The 17,673-nt window shown below is 41.3% G+C and overlaps 2 protein-coding genes across 4 annotated transcripts in view; both read right to left on the bottom strand.

The window, feature by feature from the left end:
* The window catches only part of LOC109514466 (sodium/potassium/calcium exchanger 1-like), a 19,954-nt gene extending 14,613 nt beyond the window's left edge, over window positions 1-5,341 (bottom strand). For 2 of the 3 annotated variants that reach the window (XM_019867597.1, XM_019867596.1), the window contains exons 1-2: window positions 5,008-5,340; window positions 3,558-4,632 (exon numbers count right to left, since the gene is read on the bottom strand). In XM_019867597.1, coding sequence (XP_019723156.1) covers window positions 3,558-4,517 — 960 coding nt within the window. In that variant the 5' untranslated portion in view covers window positions 4,518-4,632; window positions 5,008-5,340. Of the gene's footprint in view, window positions 1-3,557; window positions 4,633-5,007 lie in introns of all 3 variants that reach the window. The other variant, XM_019867595.1, reaches the window with a different exon arrangement.
* Window positions 5,342-7,553: 2,212 nt separating this feature from the next.
* Window positions 7,554-17,647, bottom strand: LOC109514439 (very-long-chain (3R)-3-hydroxyacyl-CoA dehydratase-like). The gene is made up of 11 exons (XM_019867559.1): window positions 17,403-17,647; window positions 16,268-16,310; window positions 16,013-16,086; window positions 12,742-12,906; window positions 12,126-12,177; window positions 11,918-12,028; window positions 9,339-9,466; window positions 9,133-9,245; window positions 8,943-9,049; window positions 8,721-8,852; window positions 7,554-8,509 (listed from the first exon to the last, which is right to left on the bottom strand). Exons 1-11 carry the CDS (start codon window positions 17,481-17,483, stop codon window positions 8,433-8,435), a joined length of 1,083 nt encoding a protein of 360 aa, XP_019723118.1. The 5' UTR covers window positions 17,484-17,647; the 3' UTR covers window positions 7,554-8,432.
* Window positions 17,648-17,673: the final 26 nt, after the last annotated feature.

Below are 17,673 nucleotides of genomic sequence, written 5' to 3' on the forward strand. Positions count from 1 at the left end.
TACTATTTCGAGTCGCTAAATTCAGTTTAAATTCATCTCTCCTTTTATTATTTATAATTTTATCTGTGGTTTTATTGTTCTTGTTTTGATTGCAAAGTGTCCTTGAGTGTTTTGAAAGGCGCTTATAAATGTAATGTATTATTATTATTATTATTATTATTTATGATGTTGTGGGCTGCATGTAAAATCCCCCGCAACCATATAAAAGTGTAGATGACTGGCTTACAGTGGCTAGACTGGGCGCATAAATCAATGACAATTTGGTCATCTTATCCAAGCAGTAGAAAATGTTGTAGCGGTGATGGAGCCTCACTTTGGATACCAATTCAAGAATCAATTACTTTAAACTGTTTCCAAAAAATACATACATACATACATACATACATACATACATACATACATACAGATATAGAATATATCTATATTATAGATATAGATATTGAAATGGATAACTGAATATTTGTTTTCCTGACTGTTATGGAAAAAGCTTTTAAAGCTCAATTTGCGATATGGAAATGTGAGATGAGGATGTTTAAGTGTGCATCCAAGGAACACCTATGCCAGTAATTACGACCCGCCTGATGCGGGCTCACACAGACACTTGAGTAAAGAAGCAAATGCAATCCGTGAATGTGCTTGATGCTAATAGCGGAACGTGCCGGTGGTACTTGAAACCGTTTGGAATACGAAATGCATCCACTTGGCTGTCTTGTTTTGGCAATCTGCGGAACAAGAGCTTTGATCAAAACATCGCAATGAGCCATTACTCATTTACGTCGGCTGGTGCGACCACTACCGGCATTTTCGGAGGCAGCCGGCCGGGTACCTGGACTCCATTCTGCTCTGCATCAAAGGCCTTTACACAAACACAGGCCATCACCTGCTCATACTGCAAAGCAATGTTCTTCTAACAAAGGATGCGAAAGGTACACAGTTCCAAATGCGTGCACATGAAAGCACACCAAAAAAATGGACTTTGTATGACATGAAGTCTGTTGCAAGAGACATTTGTTGACGATAGATCAACGCTCCTCTTTGGAAATGGATTTGAAAAATCTCTGCCACATTTGGTCCACGTTTTGGTTGTGTTGTCATGTTTTCTCTGCGTCTCTTTTTCCCTGTCTAACTCATTAGGTTTTTGCGTCCATCTATGATCGTCAACTCGGTCCCTTGTGTCTTTCAATCAGCTCCCTCAGCCAATTGTTTCTCGTCCGGGTGTTCGATGTTGTGCCGTCTGTTTTTGTATTTAGTTCCCGGGTTCCTTTTAGTCTTTGCTGGATCACTGCTTTTGCCACTCTCATCTGTCTCTGAACCCTAGCCAAGTCATGTTCCTTTATGTTGTGAGTTTATTCCCTGAGTTTCTTTTCAATTCATATCTTGGATAATTGAATAATCATTTAGAGACCTAAAAAAAAATCTAAATCCTCAGAATTGCAGCCTCTCGACAGGAAATATTCTCAAATGTGTTTAGTTCTCGATGAAAGCTGACTCATGACTGGTCAACAGCTAATTTTAATCAGAGATGGCTTTATGTGTCCCGAGACCACAGGTGTCAAACTCAAGGCCCGGGGTCAGATCTGGCTTGCCACATCATTTTATGTGGCGGGCCACATCAAACATGCTGACTTCTATGATGCTTGCAAAAATCTGTACCGCAATTTCAAATTCTCGTGTGTAATATATAAGAGCGCTATTCTAAGTTTTCTTGTTATCAAAATCCTCATAACAGCAACTTAAACTATAGTTGAATAAATCAGTATTCTTGATTTCTTTATATGGTTGCACAGTCATAATGGCCCTCCAAGGGAAATGGTAACTATAATGTGGCCTCGTGGTGGTACTCGTAAGAGGGCGCACATAACTCCTACTCTGGCATCCCTTCACTGGCTCCCCATACAGCACTTTGTATGCAGCGATGGCTGTTTGAAAGTGCTCTATAAATACAGTTGAGTTGAGTTAAGTTGAGTTGGCCTGCAACAAAAATGAGTTAGACACCCCTGCGCCTCGACACATTTATGACGGTGATTTCAAAAATTTTAAGTTTGATCTATAAAAGTTGAGACAAGAAGGATTTTACCATGCGTTATAATTTGTAGCTACAACATTCCACCCCCCCACCCCCAAAAAAAATTCCAGCTGTGGCTGAACCTAACTCTTAATTCATGAATATTATAATATTATATATATATTATAAATATATAACATATTATTATTGTTTATATACGTTTGCTTTTGTCGGCTTTTAACAATCTCTCTAAAACGTCCAAGGCAAAGACCAGCATATCGCCCGACTGGTGAACACTTTTTCTGGGTGATTCACATTTACGTAAAACTATCGGAACACCTCATGGCCCGAGGGGTGAATGATGAGGACACTGCACAAACACATTCTATCTACACACATAGGCACTATGGTAGAGGTCCCTCTTAGCCAATGGGATGCCAGGATGATGCTCGATAGTGGCCAATGACAGAGCAGCTATTACTATGTTGCGTTCAGGAAACTCGGAGCTGTGACTAGCAGGCCTTACTGTATTTTTACCTTTCGTATCTTGAAATTTCTTTCGTAACAAGAAGCAATACTTTCTTGTTGAGGCGTTTCGTAACTTGAACATTTCGTATGAAGAGACTTTCGTAAATAGAGGTACCACTGTAATGGAAAAAAACTTACTTGCATCTCATTTGCTTCAATATTATTTTGGTGTTGAATCAAAGTAAGCCATATGTTTTCACTTTGGAAAACAATGATGACCATTTTTTCCTTTTTATGACACGTTTTGGACCAAACCAGTAACTGAAAAAAAGAAATCTGTTACTGCATTTTCTGCGCTCTGCGTTTAAAAAAAAAAAAAAAAAAACATTCCAGTCTTTGAATAAAAAGGGAGAGAAATTAAAACATGTTTTTTATATTTGATTTTTTGATTAATCAAAATTAATAAAGTTACCAACTCATTTCATGTTTCAATAAAACAGAGCCTTCCAAGCATTATGTGTTAACAGAAGTATCAATTATATTCGTTTTGATTTCATGTTTTGATCGAGATGCACATATCACAAATTGCATATAAATTGGGAATTATTTTGTGACAGTACATTGTGAATACTTCACAGTCCTTGCTTAAACCTGCACTAAACAAGCAGTAGACTTTACCAGAGTTATGGTGGTGTCAGGTTCTTGTGCTTGTGCTTGCGTGGGTTTTCTCCTCGCACTCTCCTGCCTGCCATGTTCCAAAACCACTAATGTGACGCTCAAAATTCTCCATAGGTGTAAATGGGAATGAGATATGTGCCCTGCGATTGACTTCAACCGGTCCACAGGTCGTGTACCTTGCCTGCCATCCAAAGTCAGCTGGGATAGGCTCCGGCTCACGCATGACGTGAATAAGAAGTGCTGTTGAAAATTGATGGATCGTACATTACTGGCAAAGTATTGTCTTCTATTAAGCCCTCAAGTTCCAGGGCACACATCATCTCAGCGGTCATTGACTGCTGTTAGCAACACAAGGTATTAACTTCAACAGACACAGAAACAAGGGTTTCCTGTCATTGTGACTGACCTTATCGGGCTCATCAGTGGTCCACACTTGGACGACGCTCACGTGCTTGTTGAGTTGTGTCTTGACCACACGCTCAATCTGACTGTTGAATTTCATAAAGCACACGTAGCTGATGTAGCCCAGCACCAACATGACGCTCTCCCACCACATCATTGTGTTATCCAGGAAGAAGATGATGAGCATGATGAGGTCCAGGATGTAGAAGAACACGTCCCGGAAGAGCGGCCACCAGGTCAGGTGCAGCACCTCCCGAGAGAAGATGGCACACATGCCGATCACGAAGAGGATGTTGAAGACGGCCGAGCCCACGATTGTGCCGATGCCCACGTTGCTGTGGGAGACAAAACAGCCAATCACGGAGGTGAAAAGCTCTGGGGCCGAGCCGCCGGCGGCCATGAAGGTGGCACCGGCCACATCGTCGGAGATGTCCAGCTTGTTTGTGATGACCTCCAGAGCGGGAACGAAAAATTCATCGCAAACTATAGCGAGGGCCACAAACATATAAATCATCCCAACGGCATGCAGAACCACCCAGCCTTGGCGTCGCTGTTCCACCGTGAAGATGTCCTCCGGGTACTCGCCCTTTCTGTGCGGCGGCTGGAGTGGAGTGGGTGCTGTGGTGGTTGGTGGAGGTTTGGGAGGTTGCGGTTCCACATAAATACACTGCTCAATATCTGTCCTGTTGACGATAACCAAAGTGGGTTGCGTACTCTTCGGTGCCGGGACCCGCTCCTGTGTTGCATTGGGTGCTGTGAACTCTCGAAAGCTGACTTCTACAGCACCATCATCCAGTCCTTTTTCTTCCAATATGTCCCGCGTATGGATGGAGACTCTGAGTTTTGACAGCTTGGCTTTCAGGGTCAGCATGTAGAAAAAGCACAAGAGCACACTTAAGGTCAAAAAGAGGACGCGACTACGTCTAAATCTCCCCGGGCGAGGGGCCACAATTATTGTCCTCATGTCAAAAAAGCAAATGTCGTCATATGCAGTCCTTCATGGTTCCTCTTCTGCTATGTGGAGAAAAGACATCCATTTATGAGTCCAAACGTTTCATCTTATGGTGGCCGACTTCCACCTGTGACAGAGCAAAGAGAAGCAAAGAAAAACAGTGAGAACAATACAAACATAAATACCTTCCTCCTAGTGCATAGCTGTAGGTAGGTGAAGCGAAAGATGCAAACAGCCAGCTGTTACTATGACTACACGCATAATTTGGTCCCTGTGAGCACGCACAAAACATTTTTTTAGTTCGGGTCGATTTTGGACATTAGCGCGCGTCAGTAAAGAACACCGATGGTGTAAATGGTTATTGAGGTATTAGTCGGCCAAACAACGTCACAATTAAAATTATTTTAAAAAGAATTAAATACGACTTTTTTTATGCAGTCCGACAATGAAAGATAACCATAAAAGAAACATTTTACTGAGTGTGTAAAGCGAGCAGACTTACCTACTGCTCGGCTGTTCTTCCCCGTGAGCGAGCTTCACTTCAAGCCACCTGAGCCACTCAAGAGACGCCGAGTATGGTTGGGGGGAGGGGGGTGGGGGGGCTACGAGGGCGCCCCGCTTGTCAAGGCTAGAACAAGGCTCAGCATAATGCCACTAAGAGGATTTGGAGCCAAACACCTCTCTCTCACTTTCCCTTTCACAAATATGGCTGTATCAATTAGCCAACATTCATATCGATGACACTGCAGGCGGCTGATTGACGGCAGATGCAGTCATGCTCATTAATCTGCGCTCTGCATTTAGGGCTGTGTACTGTCATGATAAGTGTGGCCAAGACTTTTTAAAATTATTATTTTATGTCATTTATTTTTGTTTACCAACCAAAACAAACGATCATCTCGCTCGTATAATTAGCCTTCGGGCGTTCAGCTAATTAAATACCGCGGTGCAGCTGTCTTAAGCATTGTTCTCAATTAGATTAGTCGACTACAAATTTTAACCAGAGATGCTTTTATGTTCCTAAATGTATTTTTGACACCGATTAAAAATCTATTTTTTTTCGAAGCACATCAGGTTTTTGAGATATTTTCATGTTTTCTTTTTAATATTCGACCCACGAAGCTTGCTCAATACGGATTTTACCATGCGCTGTAATTTGTAGTTATGACGTTAAAAAAATCCACCTGTAGCAGAACCTAACCATTCATAAATATTACGAAATATGTCTTTTTTTTTTTTACATTTTAGACTATTATTATTGTATTATTGTGATAATACAATAACAATAGTTTAGATGAGCTAGAAGAAAAACGAGGGCTGATTAAGAAATGGTACAGAAAAAAATCATCTTGAAACGTTTACTTATATATCTGATTTTAAAAAATGTAAAAAATTGTTGACCAGTCATCAAGTGACCAGGGTAATGCAAAACAGGGTTCAAATTTTCAAAAATGATGCAGTCATCTGGAGCAGTCACTTTAAGTAGACCTGTAGACAAGATTGTTTCAAAAATAATATAAATAATTTACAAAATCTGGTAAAAGTAGGCTATAGTAGCCTACTGATTAAACACCTTTAGCCTAGGCAAACGTAAAAGGCAACAAACTCTGAAATTTACATGATACAAAGGTAAGATTTTTCTTTACAGTTAATCATACACACACCAGTCATTTTGATGACTTGGAACAATGGGGGCAAGAGTTGGCATTCACAAATTAGTTTTCGTATTTTATTAGCTTTGCTGCAAACCGAATTCTGACAAGGTAATCAGGACTAAACTAACAATGTATCCTGCATGAGCAAACAAAACAAAACAAAAAAGCTAAATTAGTTAAGAACCAAATCTGGTGGCTTTTAGGCTGGAACTGGACAACCCTTTCACCACAAATCATTCTTGTAGCCGACAACACCAATAAGTCTTCCTAAACAAGTCCACGGATGGGGAATAACTTGCTTCTTCCAAATTTGTTCCATCATCATTTATGCTTCTATTACTGACCCTGGTTTTTGCCTTACAAGGCCCCAAGATCTGAGTCCCATCTGTATCTCAAGTACAGTTGACATTACCTCTCTTTTTTACATGGTGTCATCATTTAAATACAGTAGGTTAAAAAAGTGACAAGCAATAAGGTGTAGAAATATGGATTTGTCTTTAAATGTAAAGGAGTCAAGAAAAAAAAAAAGCCAACAAGCAATGCCACAGAGTATTGGGTGTCATAGTAACAGCTTATGGTGATCCCAAAGGGAAATATTGTGCACATTATTAGTATGAAATAAAAACAAACTTTTAGACCAATTTGAACACTACACCTTGTACAGTGTTCAACAGTGTCCTATAGGTATGAGACAGAACACAAACATTCGTTTCATTCACATCCTTCCTTCCATCTAACATTTCGTCGACTAGTCTACTGTATTTGAAATAGCAACACACCAGCTTCCTAAATATAAGATTTTGTTGTTTATTTGAGTTTCCCAAAATACGGTCATAGAATAAATACAAACATAGCATTCAACAACCAAAACACACAACTAATGTAAATCAGTGTAAAACAGAAAAAAATGGCCTCCACAAAAATGCATCCATCCATTATCTGAACCGCTTTATAGTGAGAAGGGTCGCGGGGGTGCTGGAGCCTTTCCCAGCTGACTTCGGGCAGTAGGCAGGGTACACCCTGAATTAGTTGCCTCCCAAAAATGGACATTTTAATTGAATCTGAATAAATTATACACAAAGTAAGACTAAGTGCGGCGGCCCCGTGGTCGAGAGGTTCGCGCGTCGACCTCACAGTGCAGAGGTACCGGGTTCAATTTCAGCTCCGGCCTTCTTGGGTGGAGTTTGCATGTTCTCCCTGGGCTTGCGTGGGTTTCCTCCCACATTCCAAAAGCATGCGTGGTAGGCTGATTGAACACTCAAAATTTTCCCTCAGTGTGAGTGCGGATGGTTGTTTCTCTTTGTGTGCCCTGCGATTGGCTGGCAACCCGTTCAGGGTGTCCCCCGCCTACTGCCCGAAGAGGGCTGGGGTAGGCTCCAGGAACCCCGTGAACCTTGTGAGGATAAAGCGGATCGGAAAATGGATGGATGGATGGTAAGGCTGCGTGTATATGAAGCATACAACTTCAAATTTCTCATCTTGGACATTTGAGTGTTAGGACGGAAATGCTGCGTTGACAAACAGCAGTCATTTGGATTGAGCTGTCATATGAAAATGGTGCCGCTGAGAATGCAATTAACTCAGCTACAGAGGCACGATGAACAGGCCACACCATAAGAAAGTGTGACTACTATTCAAGTGCGTTGACATTTAGCAACAACAATGCATTAAGCCATTCGGTGGAGACTTAAAAAAAAAATAGATAATCCACCAGTCCATCATCACTTTTTTATACAGCCTATCTGCACTCGGGTTGAGGGCATGCTGACGGATATTCCAGCTAACTTTGGGAGAGAGGTGGGGCACATCCTGGACTGGTTGCCAGCCAATCTCAGAATACGAAATCCTTATCAATTCATTTATGCTACTGATGGAAGGTTCAACCTGCCAGCTTCCTCCTGCAAGATGACAGCAGTGTTGCTTGTGTTTCAAACACAGAACAGCAGGAAACTGATCAGGTTCGAACATCATATCAGATGAAAAAGAAAAAGAAAAACTAGACATTTGATTTAATGATGTAAATAATATTATAAAAAACATGTTTTATCCTCTCAAAACATGAACAAAACACGAGCCAGTCAAAAACATCACCTGTAGGGTAAAACTGTAGATAGAGCAATTTATAGATAGAGCAATTTAAGGAAAAGAAAATATCAAGAAATTCCCATCGAGGCAAACAAGAATATATTCACCAGTATGACTTGTATGGAAAAGGCAATGGGGGGAAAAAGAAACGTATTGTGGCTCAAACTATGTGTTACGTCTTCCTACATTAGTGAACTTTCCTTTTCCTTGATCGATAACGTCTCCTCCTCTGTTTGTAGAGGTATCGGAAATTAATGAAGAGCCCTGGGGAAGAAAAGAAACGCTGGTGAATATTTAGTTGATGGACTACAAGCTCACTTACACAATCAGCATCACTAATCACAGAATAGCAATTAATGCAATGTAACCTGAAAACAAAGTGTCTTTTTTTTTTTTTTTTAGTTTTAGTTTGGAAAAATGTCACCGCTTGGTCATGCTTGCCTGTGAGGATGCAAGTGTGTGGTCGTTGCCTTACCCAGAAACATGAGCACCAAGTAGAGCTGCAGAGTGTATGAAAAGCTTAAGTAGTGCCCCAGCAGCGCAGGCAGAGGGAGGCTGAACAGGCGTGTCTCGTCAAAGATGGGGAGGGACTGAATCACGGCCACCGCTGCACAAATTCGCAGGAAGACAAGATGTCACCAACAAACGGCATGACCGGGTTGACCTTTTACCAACACAGCCACCAGGAGGTAATGACCTTCGGCGACAACCCCAAGCGGGTACAGTGGGATCCAAAGGCTGTATCTGAGCCACGTCAACAGCTTCCACTCGGTGCCAATGCAGGCCAGCATGTAGAAAGGGTACCTAAGCGTGAGAAACCCCGCCAGCCAGAAGGCAGTCATCGTCATCGCCATCGCCAAAGCAGCGTGTCGGTGTGGATAGCTTACCTGAAGACTTCAACGGTGCTCCACAGGTAGAACACAAAGAAGATAACAGGTTTGTTCTGCATCTCTTCCAAGCAGCCAAAGATGACAAATAAAATGACATTCCTCCCTGCGACCTGTGGCAGGACATGTTCACGAGTGATCATAGGAACAGCATGCAATCAACCAGTGAGTAAACTAGTGATTAATTGGAAGAGTTTTCCCTTTACCTGTATCATGGCAGGAAAAAAGCCCGTCTTAACCAAGCCTAACAGGGGATTAATCACCTCCAGCACGGCCATCATCTGGCAGAAGTACATCACATCAGCTGTGGTGTGGAAGGTATCATGAAATGAATCTGTGGAACGGTGAGAAAAGCAGACAAGCTGCCAGGATGAAACAGCGCATCGCACCAGGCACGGCCCATAATCATAATTAATAATCACTGGCATTTGCAAAACAAATTGTCCGCCACCCTCTCCTCGTGATTTGCTACTCTTCAAATGGGAACATCTGTGACAACACGGCCCTTCAGTGTTTCCTTGACCTTTTTTGTTTCTTTCATGCTAATCAACGTGCACAACAAACTCGTGCTAATCATGTCCGCAACTAAAATCCAACCAAAATTGTTGTCTCAGGTTCAATCAAGTTCAAAAGTCGATCACGACAACACGTGCTTCGTTAAGTCTTTGATTTGACGCCCTCGAAACGGGCTTCTGCTTTCAGATGTTTTAAAGTTGGATTTACAGAACTGAGAGCAGTTTGATGTGCTGAAAAATGGAAAAGAGCGCATTGGAATGTCAAATTGGGAGTTCGGTCAAGTGCAGCGGAACACCAAGTGACAATGAACTGAAACATGATCACAGCAGCATTCAAGCAGCCTGAGGAAGGACTTTTACTCACTGTAGGACACCTCCTGCAGGCCGTTTTTTTAGGGGGGTGGGGGGGGGCGCGGATTGTGTAGCAATCGCCATCAAATATACTGTATTTTATATACTGGCTTGTTGCCTCATCTCCATTGCTTTTTGCCTGCAGTTCAAAATGAAGAGATCCACATATGCTATGGTCAATTGACTCACTGTAGTTAATCATTATTTGGTTTGTGTATTATTTATTTGTCATGTTATTGTTTTCAGCACAGCCTTTCCTTTTACAGTATCTACAACCTGACCAGGGACTAAGACAGCAAATTAGCTGCAAATCTTATATGCATCCTATTTTTTTTAAAGGCAAGGTTGCATCGTTCCTGCTAAAATAAAGCATTCAAATGACTTTTTTCCAACATCACAAGCATAACTGTTCAATGCCTATAGATGCAGCAAACTGTCTGTTCTCGGTCTGCCTCACACTGCTTGTATCTCACTCTCCCACGCCCCATGGTTCACTCTGTGCGCTCTCAACTCGCTTCTCTGCAGCTCTCTCAACACCATCATGTGGCGCCGTTTCAATGTCTGCCTGATTGTTATTTGTCTTTATGTCACATAAATCCGATGTGAAGTTCTTTTCTCTTCTCATTTTGAGCTGGGGACAAAAAAAAAGCAACGGAGAGGCATTCACGTTTGGGCAACAAAGCAAACAAACACAAAAAGCTGGCTTGGTTTTGTGCTGTGGTTAAGTGCCGTGGGGAATAAAGCTATGTTAGGATAATGGTGTTAGAAGTAACTTTAACTTTTGAGTGACCGAGCAATCTAATGAATTATCTTTTCAGTATAGTTAGCTGGGAAATGCAGATCAGTGCATGAGATACAAACCACGTTAATAGCAAAGAAACGGCATTATCTTGTAAATGAGGCCCAGCAAAATCTTGCTTTATACTTGGACTTGGTCCCGCATGTGTTGAGGATGTCTTGGGTGTCCTCGATATCTCAGAATTTTGTTTTTTTGACTGCTGACTGCATGGCATGGGGAATAATCACTTCCTAGTTATGGAGACTGCAAGCATTAAATGCATTTGAAACGGAGCAGATAGGCGAACCTAACCAGTGATAGTAATCTCGTGCACACACGCACAATCGAACGTAGTTTTCAACATTAAATTACATTCATGTGTAATAATAACAGCCTAAATTCCTGCGTCAAGGAAAGCAGACTAGATACTTGTACAGAACCGTTTGTCCCAAGCAATGAACCACCTGCGGACACCATATAGCAGTACATCAATCGAGCTTAAGATGCTTGATCTGAGTATTTATATCATGATTCTGTTCCGTCTGTTCTCCAAAAGATGGCATTGCAGTGTGGGAGGAAACCGGAGTACCCGGGATAAAACCCACGCAGGCACGGGGAGAAGATGCAAACTCCACACAGGAAGGCCGGAGCCGAAATCGAACCCTGCACCTTTGCACTGTGAGGCCGACGCGCCAACCAGTCGCCCATGGGGCCGCCCTGCTTATTTTCAATATTTAATTTTTATGCAATTTTATTTCTATGCATGTGGCCAAGTTGAAATCAGCTGAGTTTGAATAAATACCAAATGTTCTAAAATATATAGTTTTTATTAAGCATCTTTTACACTACAGATATAACATAATAGAAAATTATCATTACTCTGGTGAGTAACTAATTATTTTTACAAGGCAATAACTGACTGAGCAACTCAAATATTTTGTGGAAGAAGTAATGTGTACCATACCCAACACTGGCGCAGGGAATATCTCTCTGCACATCATTCTCATAAGTAATAATATTCAGAAAGAAAAACGGAGGAATAGCAATAAAATACAAGTGGGAAAGAAAAAGATTGTGGCAGTGGGTTGGGAGAAGTAGTGCCACATGGAGAGCCAGGGCACACGCCTGCAACCTTACAAACCTCGACCAAGAATGAAGAGTCGAACCGTCAAGTTGACAAAGACCCAGGCGAATCCAAGGAACTGCACCAGATTGTACATAAATAAGTAGCCTTTCTTCAAGCCCAGGTAGGCTGTTGCAGGAGAATGAAATGAACAGAAAGTGATGATGTCATGTGGTGTATTTGAGTTTTTGATTTGTATGCAGGAGAGAATTTCATCAGGACTCACGATCTTTCCGAACTCTTGACTCCACACTTATCTTGTTAATCTTTTCTTCCTCCTAAAAGAAAAATAACACATCAACATTTTATTCTTCCCAAAATTCACATCTCTCAGAGAATTAGATTTTTTTTTTTTGTCTGGCTAGTTTTTAAAGTCCATCCATTCTTTCTCGAAATCACTCATCCTCAAGATGCGCTCGCGATCACGCCTAGGGACAATTTAGAGTGTGCAATTGACCTAATATGCATGTTTTAGGAACGTGGGAGAAACTGGAGGAAAACCACATGGGCACGGGGAGAACATGCAAACTCCACCCAGGAAGGCCGGAGCCTGGATTTGAACCCCTGACCTCTGCAATGTGAGGTGGACGTGCTAACCTGTCGTCCACCGTGCCGCCCCTAAGGCGCTACTTAAAAACATTTAACACAAAACATGAAATCAATACTCGAATAATAAATGCAGTTAGAAAAATTTTCTGTCAAGATTTTGGTTGATATGTCTTGGTGAATACAGAAACAATATTTCCGTAACTGAAGAGTACAGCGACTATGTTACAGAAAGAGGGAATTTCAGATGTAGGAATATTGAGTGCTGAAAAGCAGCCTGGCTGTGAGTTTTCTACCTTTGCCTGAAGCTCCATCTCAGCATCGGACTCATCCAGCCAGCGGTTGAAGTCAGGAGCCAGAAAGAGAGGCCGCTTCTCCTGCAGCGTCAGGCGGTCCCACCAGCGCTCTTCCTGCTTCTTGATTTTGATGTCTACCTGACGCTGTGTTGACTTATGTTCAATCTGAAAGGAACACGGTGATGAAGGAACATGCAATGTCGTAAAAAGGTATTTGCCCCCCCTTCCTGATTTCTGTTATTTGCATATTCATCACGCACAAAGGTTTCGATTCATTAAATCAATTTGAATTTTAACATTGTATATTTAAATACAACACATGCTTCGTTTTTAAAATATCTCTAGCCACTAATGCTAAAGTCAATGTAAATACCACTGAAATGCTAATCAAGTCAACTTTATTGTCAAATGTGCCCTATGTGCAACATACAGCACAGATGAAATTTCTTTCCTCTCAACCACAGGAGAGAGAGGAGCCGCTGCAGGTGCCCACGCCACCATCAACAGAACAGTTAACATAATATGACAAAATAATACAACACAACACGTAAGACACAGTCATGCAATCTTAACCAATTTTTCTGCATACGCTTTGCTGTTTGAAGTAGTTATAGATGAAAGAGGAGAGAATCAAACTGTCCTTTCACCAGTTGATCAGAGACGTCATGCTGAAAATGTGCACACGTCTGCTACAAGCTAAGTTTGAAAGCAAACAAGAAGCTGTAGCGTCCATTGATGAAAAAAGATATTGGCTCACATCTTCTGTCTCATGTAAATCCGCTTCATTTCCAAGCAGCGACTCCCAGTTCCACATCCGCATCTGCGCTGACGCTCCTTTCTTCTCATCGTCGGCTCCTCAAGCCATGCATCCATCCAGCCGCAGAATGTCCAACAGCACTGACATTTCCGCTGAACAAAACGGGGCTGTGAAAAATGCTGCCCATTACAGGCACAATAAACACATATGCCCCGGGGCTGTCCAGCACCGACTGTCAAATGGCGCAGACATTCCTTCCGATCAAAATCAGTGCTGGTACACGCGCGCTGCCAAGAAGACGCAACCACCAAGCACAGATTCTTCTCCTTTGACGAATGTCGTGGCCAAAAAAAACACCGAAAACAATCCACATCATGTCTACGTAACAACAAAACAAACACAAAAACAACAACAAAAAAAAAAAACAACAAAGGCAAGGCTCTTGAAGAGCACTTGCTGACGGCTGCCTACTCGGGCGCCATCTTGGGAAAAAAAATGGAATGGAATGGAAAACCCAAGACATGTGAAAATAATATAAAATAAATATGGTAAAAACATACCACAAGGGTAATACTTATTCAAGGCTTCAATGTGTGCAAAGACGCAAGCCATTAAAGGAATGAAAAGGGAAGAGGCTTCAGTTTCACATGATGGTCATTTTGTACTTGACAAAAAGAAGAGCGTGTTCAAGAATAAAGTGTTCAATGTTCAGGGACGAAATGGTAATGAGGCTATGATTCTTGTTATGAGTTGATGAATTTTAGTAGAATAAATACTACAACTGCAAACGGTGAATAACTATTTCATTACTCATAGTTTCAATCTCAGTCAAAATGATCGTGATTATGTTTCCCAATAATCACCCAACCCAATTATACAAAGGACGATAATCATCCGTTGCCTATTTTTTGTACTTGTATGCATCTATATTTTGTAATATGTAGTGTAAGTAGTATTTTTTTCCTTTGGATGGTGACAAAAAAAAAAAAAATCAATATTGATCAACATCAGACGATAAGAAATATTTTGATACATTTTCCGGCTGTATCACCCTGACTTATTTTCAAACTTTAAAGTGACATGCTTAACAGTGAACAGTTGAACTTCCTCCATGACGACGCCATAGTCGGCGGCCATCTTCAAGAGCTCTTCAAGAGCTCTGCTGTTTGTTGTTGTTTTTGTCATTTGGTGTATTCTGCCTTCGTGTGGACCCGGTGTGGACTATTCTCAGCGTTTTGGCCGCGACATTCGTCAATGGAGAAAAATCTGTGCTTGATGGTTATGTCTTTTCAGGAGCATGTGGAGGTCAGCACTGATTTCGATGGGGGGAGGGGAGAATGTCAGTGCTATTTGACTATCACCGCATGACAGCCCCGGGAAGTTTGTGCTCTTTTGTGCCTGTAATGGGCAGCATTTTTCACAGCCCCGTTTTGTTCAGCAGAGATGTTGGCGCTGTTGGACAGTCTGCATCGGTGCAGCTAGATGGATGGCTGGTGGAGCTGAAGATGAGGAGAGGCGTGTCTGCGTGGAGTGCAAATGTGTATTTGGAACTGAAAGTTGCTACTTGGAATTGAAGCGGATGTCAATGGGACAGGAGAATTGAACCAATTTCTCTGTTCGCCAATGGATGCTGGAGCTTCTGGTTTACTTTCAAATTTAGTTTGTAGCAGACGTGTGGGACGTCATGCACGTTTTAAGCATGATGACACTGGTGAAAGGAGACTGTGATTCTCTCCTTTTTCATCTATAACTGCTTCAAACAAGTCCGTTTTATTTTGCACTTTTGTTAATTTATTACAAATGAATCCTAAATCAGAGTGAGTAGTTTGTGTTTTATTTTGAACTAAAATACTCTATTGCAGTGACTTGTTCTGCCTTTTGTTAGAAATAAATTAAAATCTATCTTTTTTTAGCTGTCATTGGTTTAATACAAATTGTATGTATCATAAGTAAAAGTGGTATCTGTTACTTGGTATCTGTGAGTACTCAAGAGTTGAAAAACTCGCACCGGCATCATTTTGGGAAAAAAAAAAGTGGTTTCGGACATCCCTACAACTGGACAACTAGACATTATTACAGAATTCTTGTTGGAAGCCAGTGCTGGTGGTAATGTGAGCATTGTACTACTGCTGCTTGCCTTTTGGCTATGCTGGTGGTAACACTGTGAGCATTGTACTACTGCTGCTTGCCTTTTGGCTTTGACATGATAGCAAAATAGTGCTTCGGCCTGTGCGGTTACATAACAGTGGAGAGGACGTGCAGACCACATAAAAATAAAAACACCCGATGGGAGAGCAAGCACTCCAGAGTCCAAAATGTTCGTATCGACTAAATCATAGGGCAATTCTCCAATTTCCTTTCAATGTTTGCATATAAGGGCTGCTCAAAACATATATCGTGTTGTGGGGAGACAGGTAATTGGAGCAGTTGGATTGGTAAGTGCAGGCAGAAAGACAGAGCAAGTGAAGTACAACAAGCTGAAAGTGAAGAATAAAATTAATAAGACAACAATACCTCAGGTCTAATGGTTTCCAAAAATTCCAAACTAAACTTGTATTCATTGTCTCCTTTAGCTCCATGGCCTTGTGCTGCAAAAGACAAGAACATTATGATTCCAACAATATTTGAAAAATGTTACGCTACAGTTAGTCTCAACTAAACCTAATAAGGAGGTACTGTAGAGCAACATACTTTAACTGGACACATTGCATTTTGCTTCTTTAGATAGTGTGAAGACGTAAGCAAAAACACCAAGATGCACATACAAACCTCTGAACTGAATTGTGTTGTCTTGCAGGTTGATTTCAAGATTCTGAAAGACACACAGTAAAATTAACTTAGATCCAAACTTAAGACAATATAATCTGAATTTCATTAAAGACTTGCGCCATTGTCAATGTAAAGGATGTTACTGTTCATCCATCTCTCATTTTTATTGAGGTGTAACAAATAAATGGAACAAATGCGTCACTGTCATCCTGTTTCAAGTCTTCACTGGAGAGCCTGAACAAAAGCCAGCTCTTCCATTAAGCCATGCATCTTTTATTGGACATTAGTTAAACAGATGCTGTGCGAGGAGTTTGTGAGAAATGGGTTGCTTACAGCAAGCAAGTATCTCATAAGATATTCTTTATTTGTCCCACACTGGGGAAATTTACATGTACAAATATACATATACAAATATGTAAACATAAATGAAGGCAGCATGAGCCAAATTTATCAAATAATGGTTTATTATTAAAACGAGAAGACGATAACGTCTCTGTAGATGACAACTGGTCAATGCAATACAGGATATCCCTTATTAAATATGCCCCCGTAAGGCATTACAGTATAAGGGATGACTTCACAGCAAAGTTTCAAGCAACATAAAAGCATTGCCACATTTGTGAGCCTAAAATAGCTCTCGAGTGATGGGACATTATGAGATCCGAGGAATGTTGTACAAGCCCACTCATCCATTATATGAACCACTTAGGGTCGAGGGTGATTATTTAAAAATGTAAACACGTTTGCAGAGATTATAGAAATAGCGTGTTGCATATTGCTTTTTATATCACAACCTTGAATTGTTGTGTGCAATCATTAACATGATCACAGACTTCAAAAAGATGAATGACGTTCGTTATTAATAATGACACAATTCAAGGTAATTTGGGCAAATTTGTTGTTTCATAAGTGTGTATGAGTATAGCCCTTCGCATGAATCATGCTTTTCAAAAACATTGGTAAGCCCTCTTTGGGGAAAATCAACGCAATACCTAAAATAATGCAATCCATTCGCGGAGAAAGCAAGTAAGAAAGAAAAGAAATCTGTCCAGAATATATGAGTTCTGAATGTATATGTAGTACGGCCAAGTTAAAGCTGGAAGCTGCTAGGCAGATGGAATACACTGTACTTTACCTTGGTATCGCTCAGCTCCACTCGGAGATAAATCTCTCCGTGTCGCTGAGCCCAGTAAACGCAAGGCGTGAGGATCTGCATTGCAACCGAGTTCTCTTTTTTTATCTACATGCCACGACGACACAACAAAATATCCGAAATTACACACAGTAGACTTAACCCGCACACCAAAACGCCGCACAAGGAGCACGTAACACACAGTGGTGGATTACACTTCCGGGATGTGGCGGCCGGCTCCTCAACTTCCAAAATAAAAGTAATGTAGAGAGTT

Source organism: Hippocampus comes, unplaced genomic scaffold (genome assembly GCF_001891065.2).
Source record: "Hippocampus comes isolate QL1 unplaced genomic scaffold, H_comes_QL1_v1.1 scaffold2, whole genome shotgun sequence".
Lineage (NCBI taxonomy): Eukaryota > Metazoa > Chordata > Actinopteri > Syngnathiformes > Syngnathidae > Hippocampus > Hippocampus comes.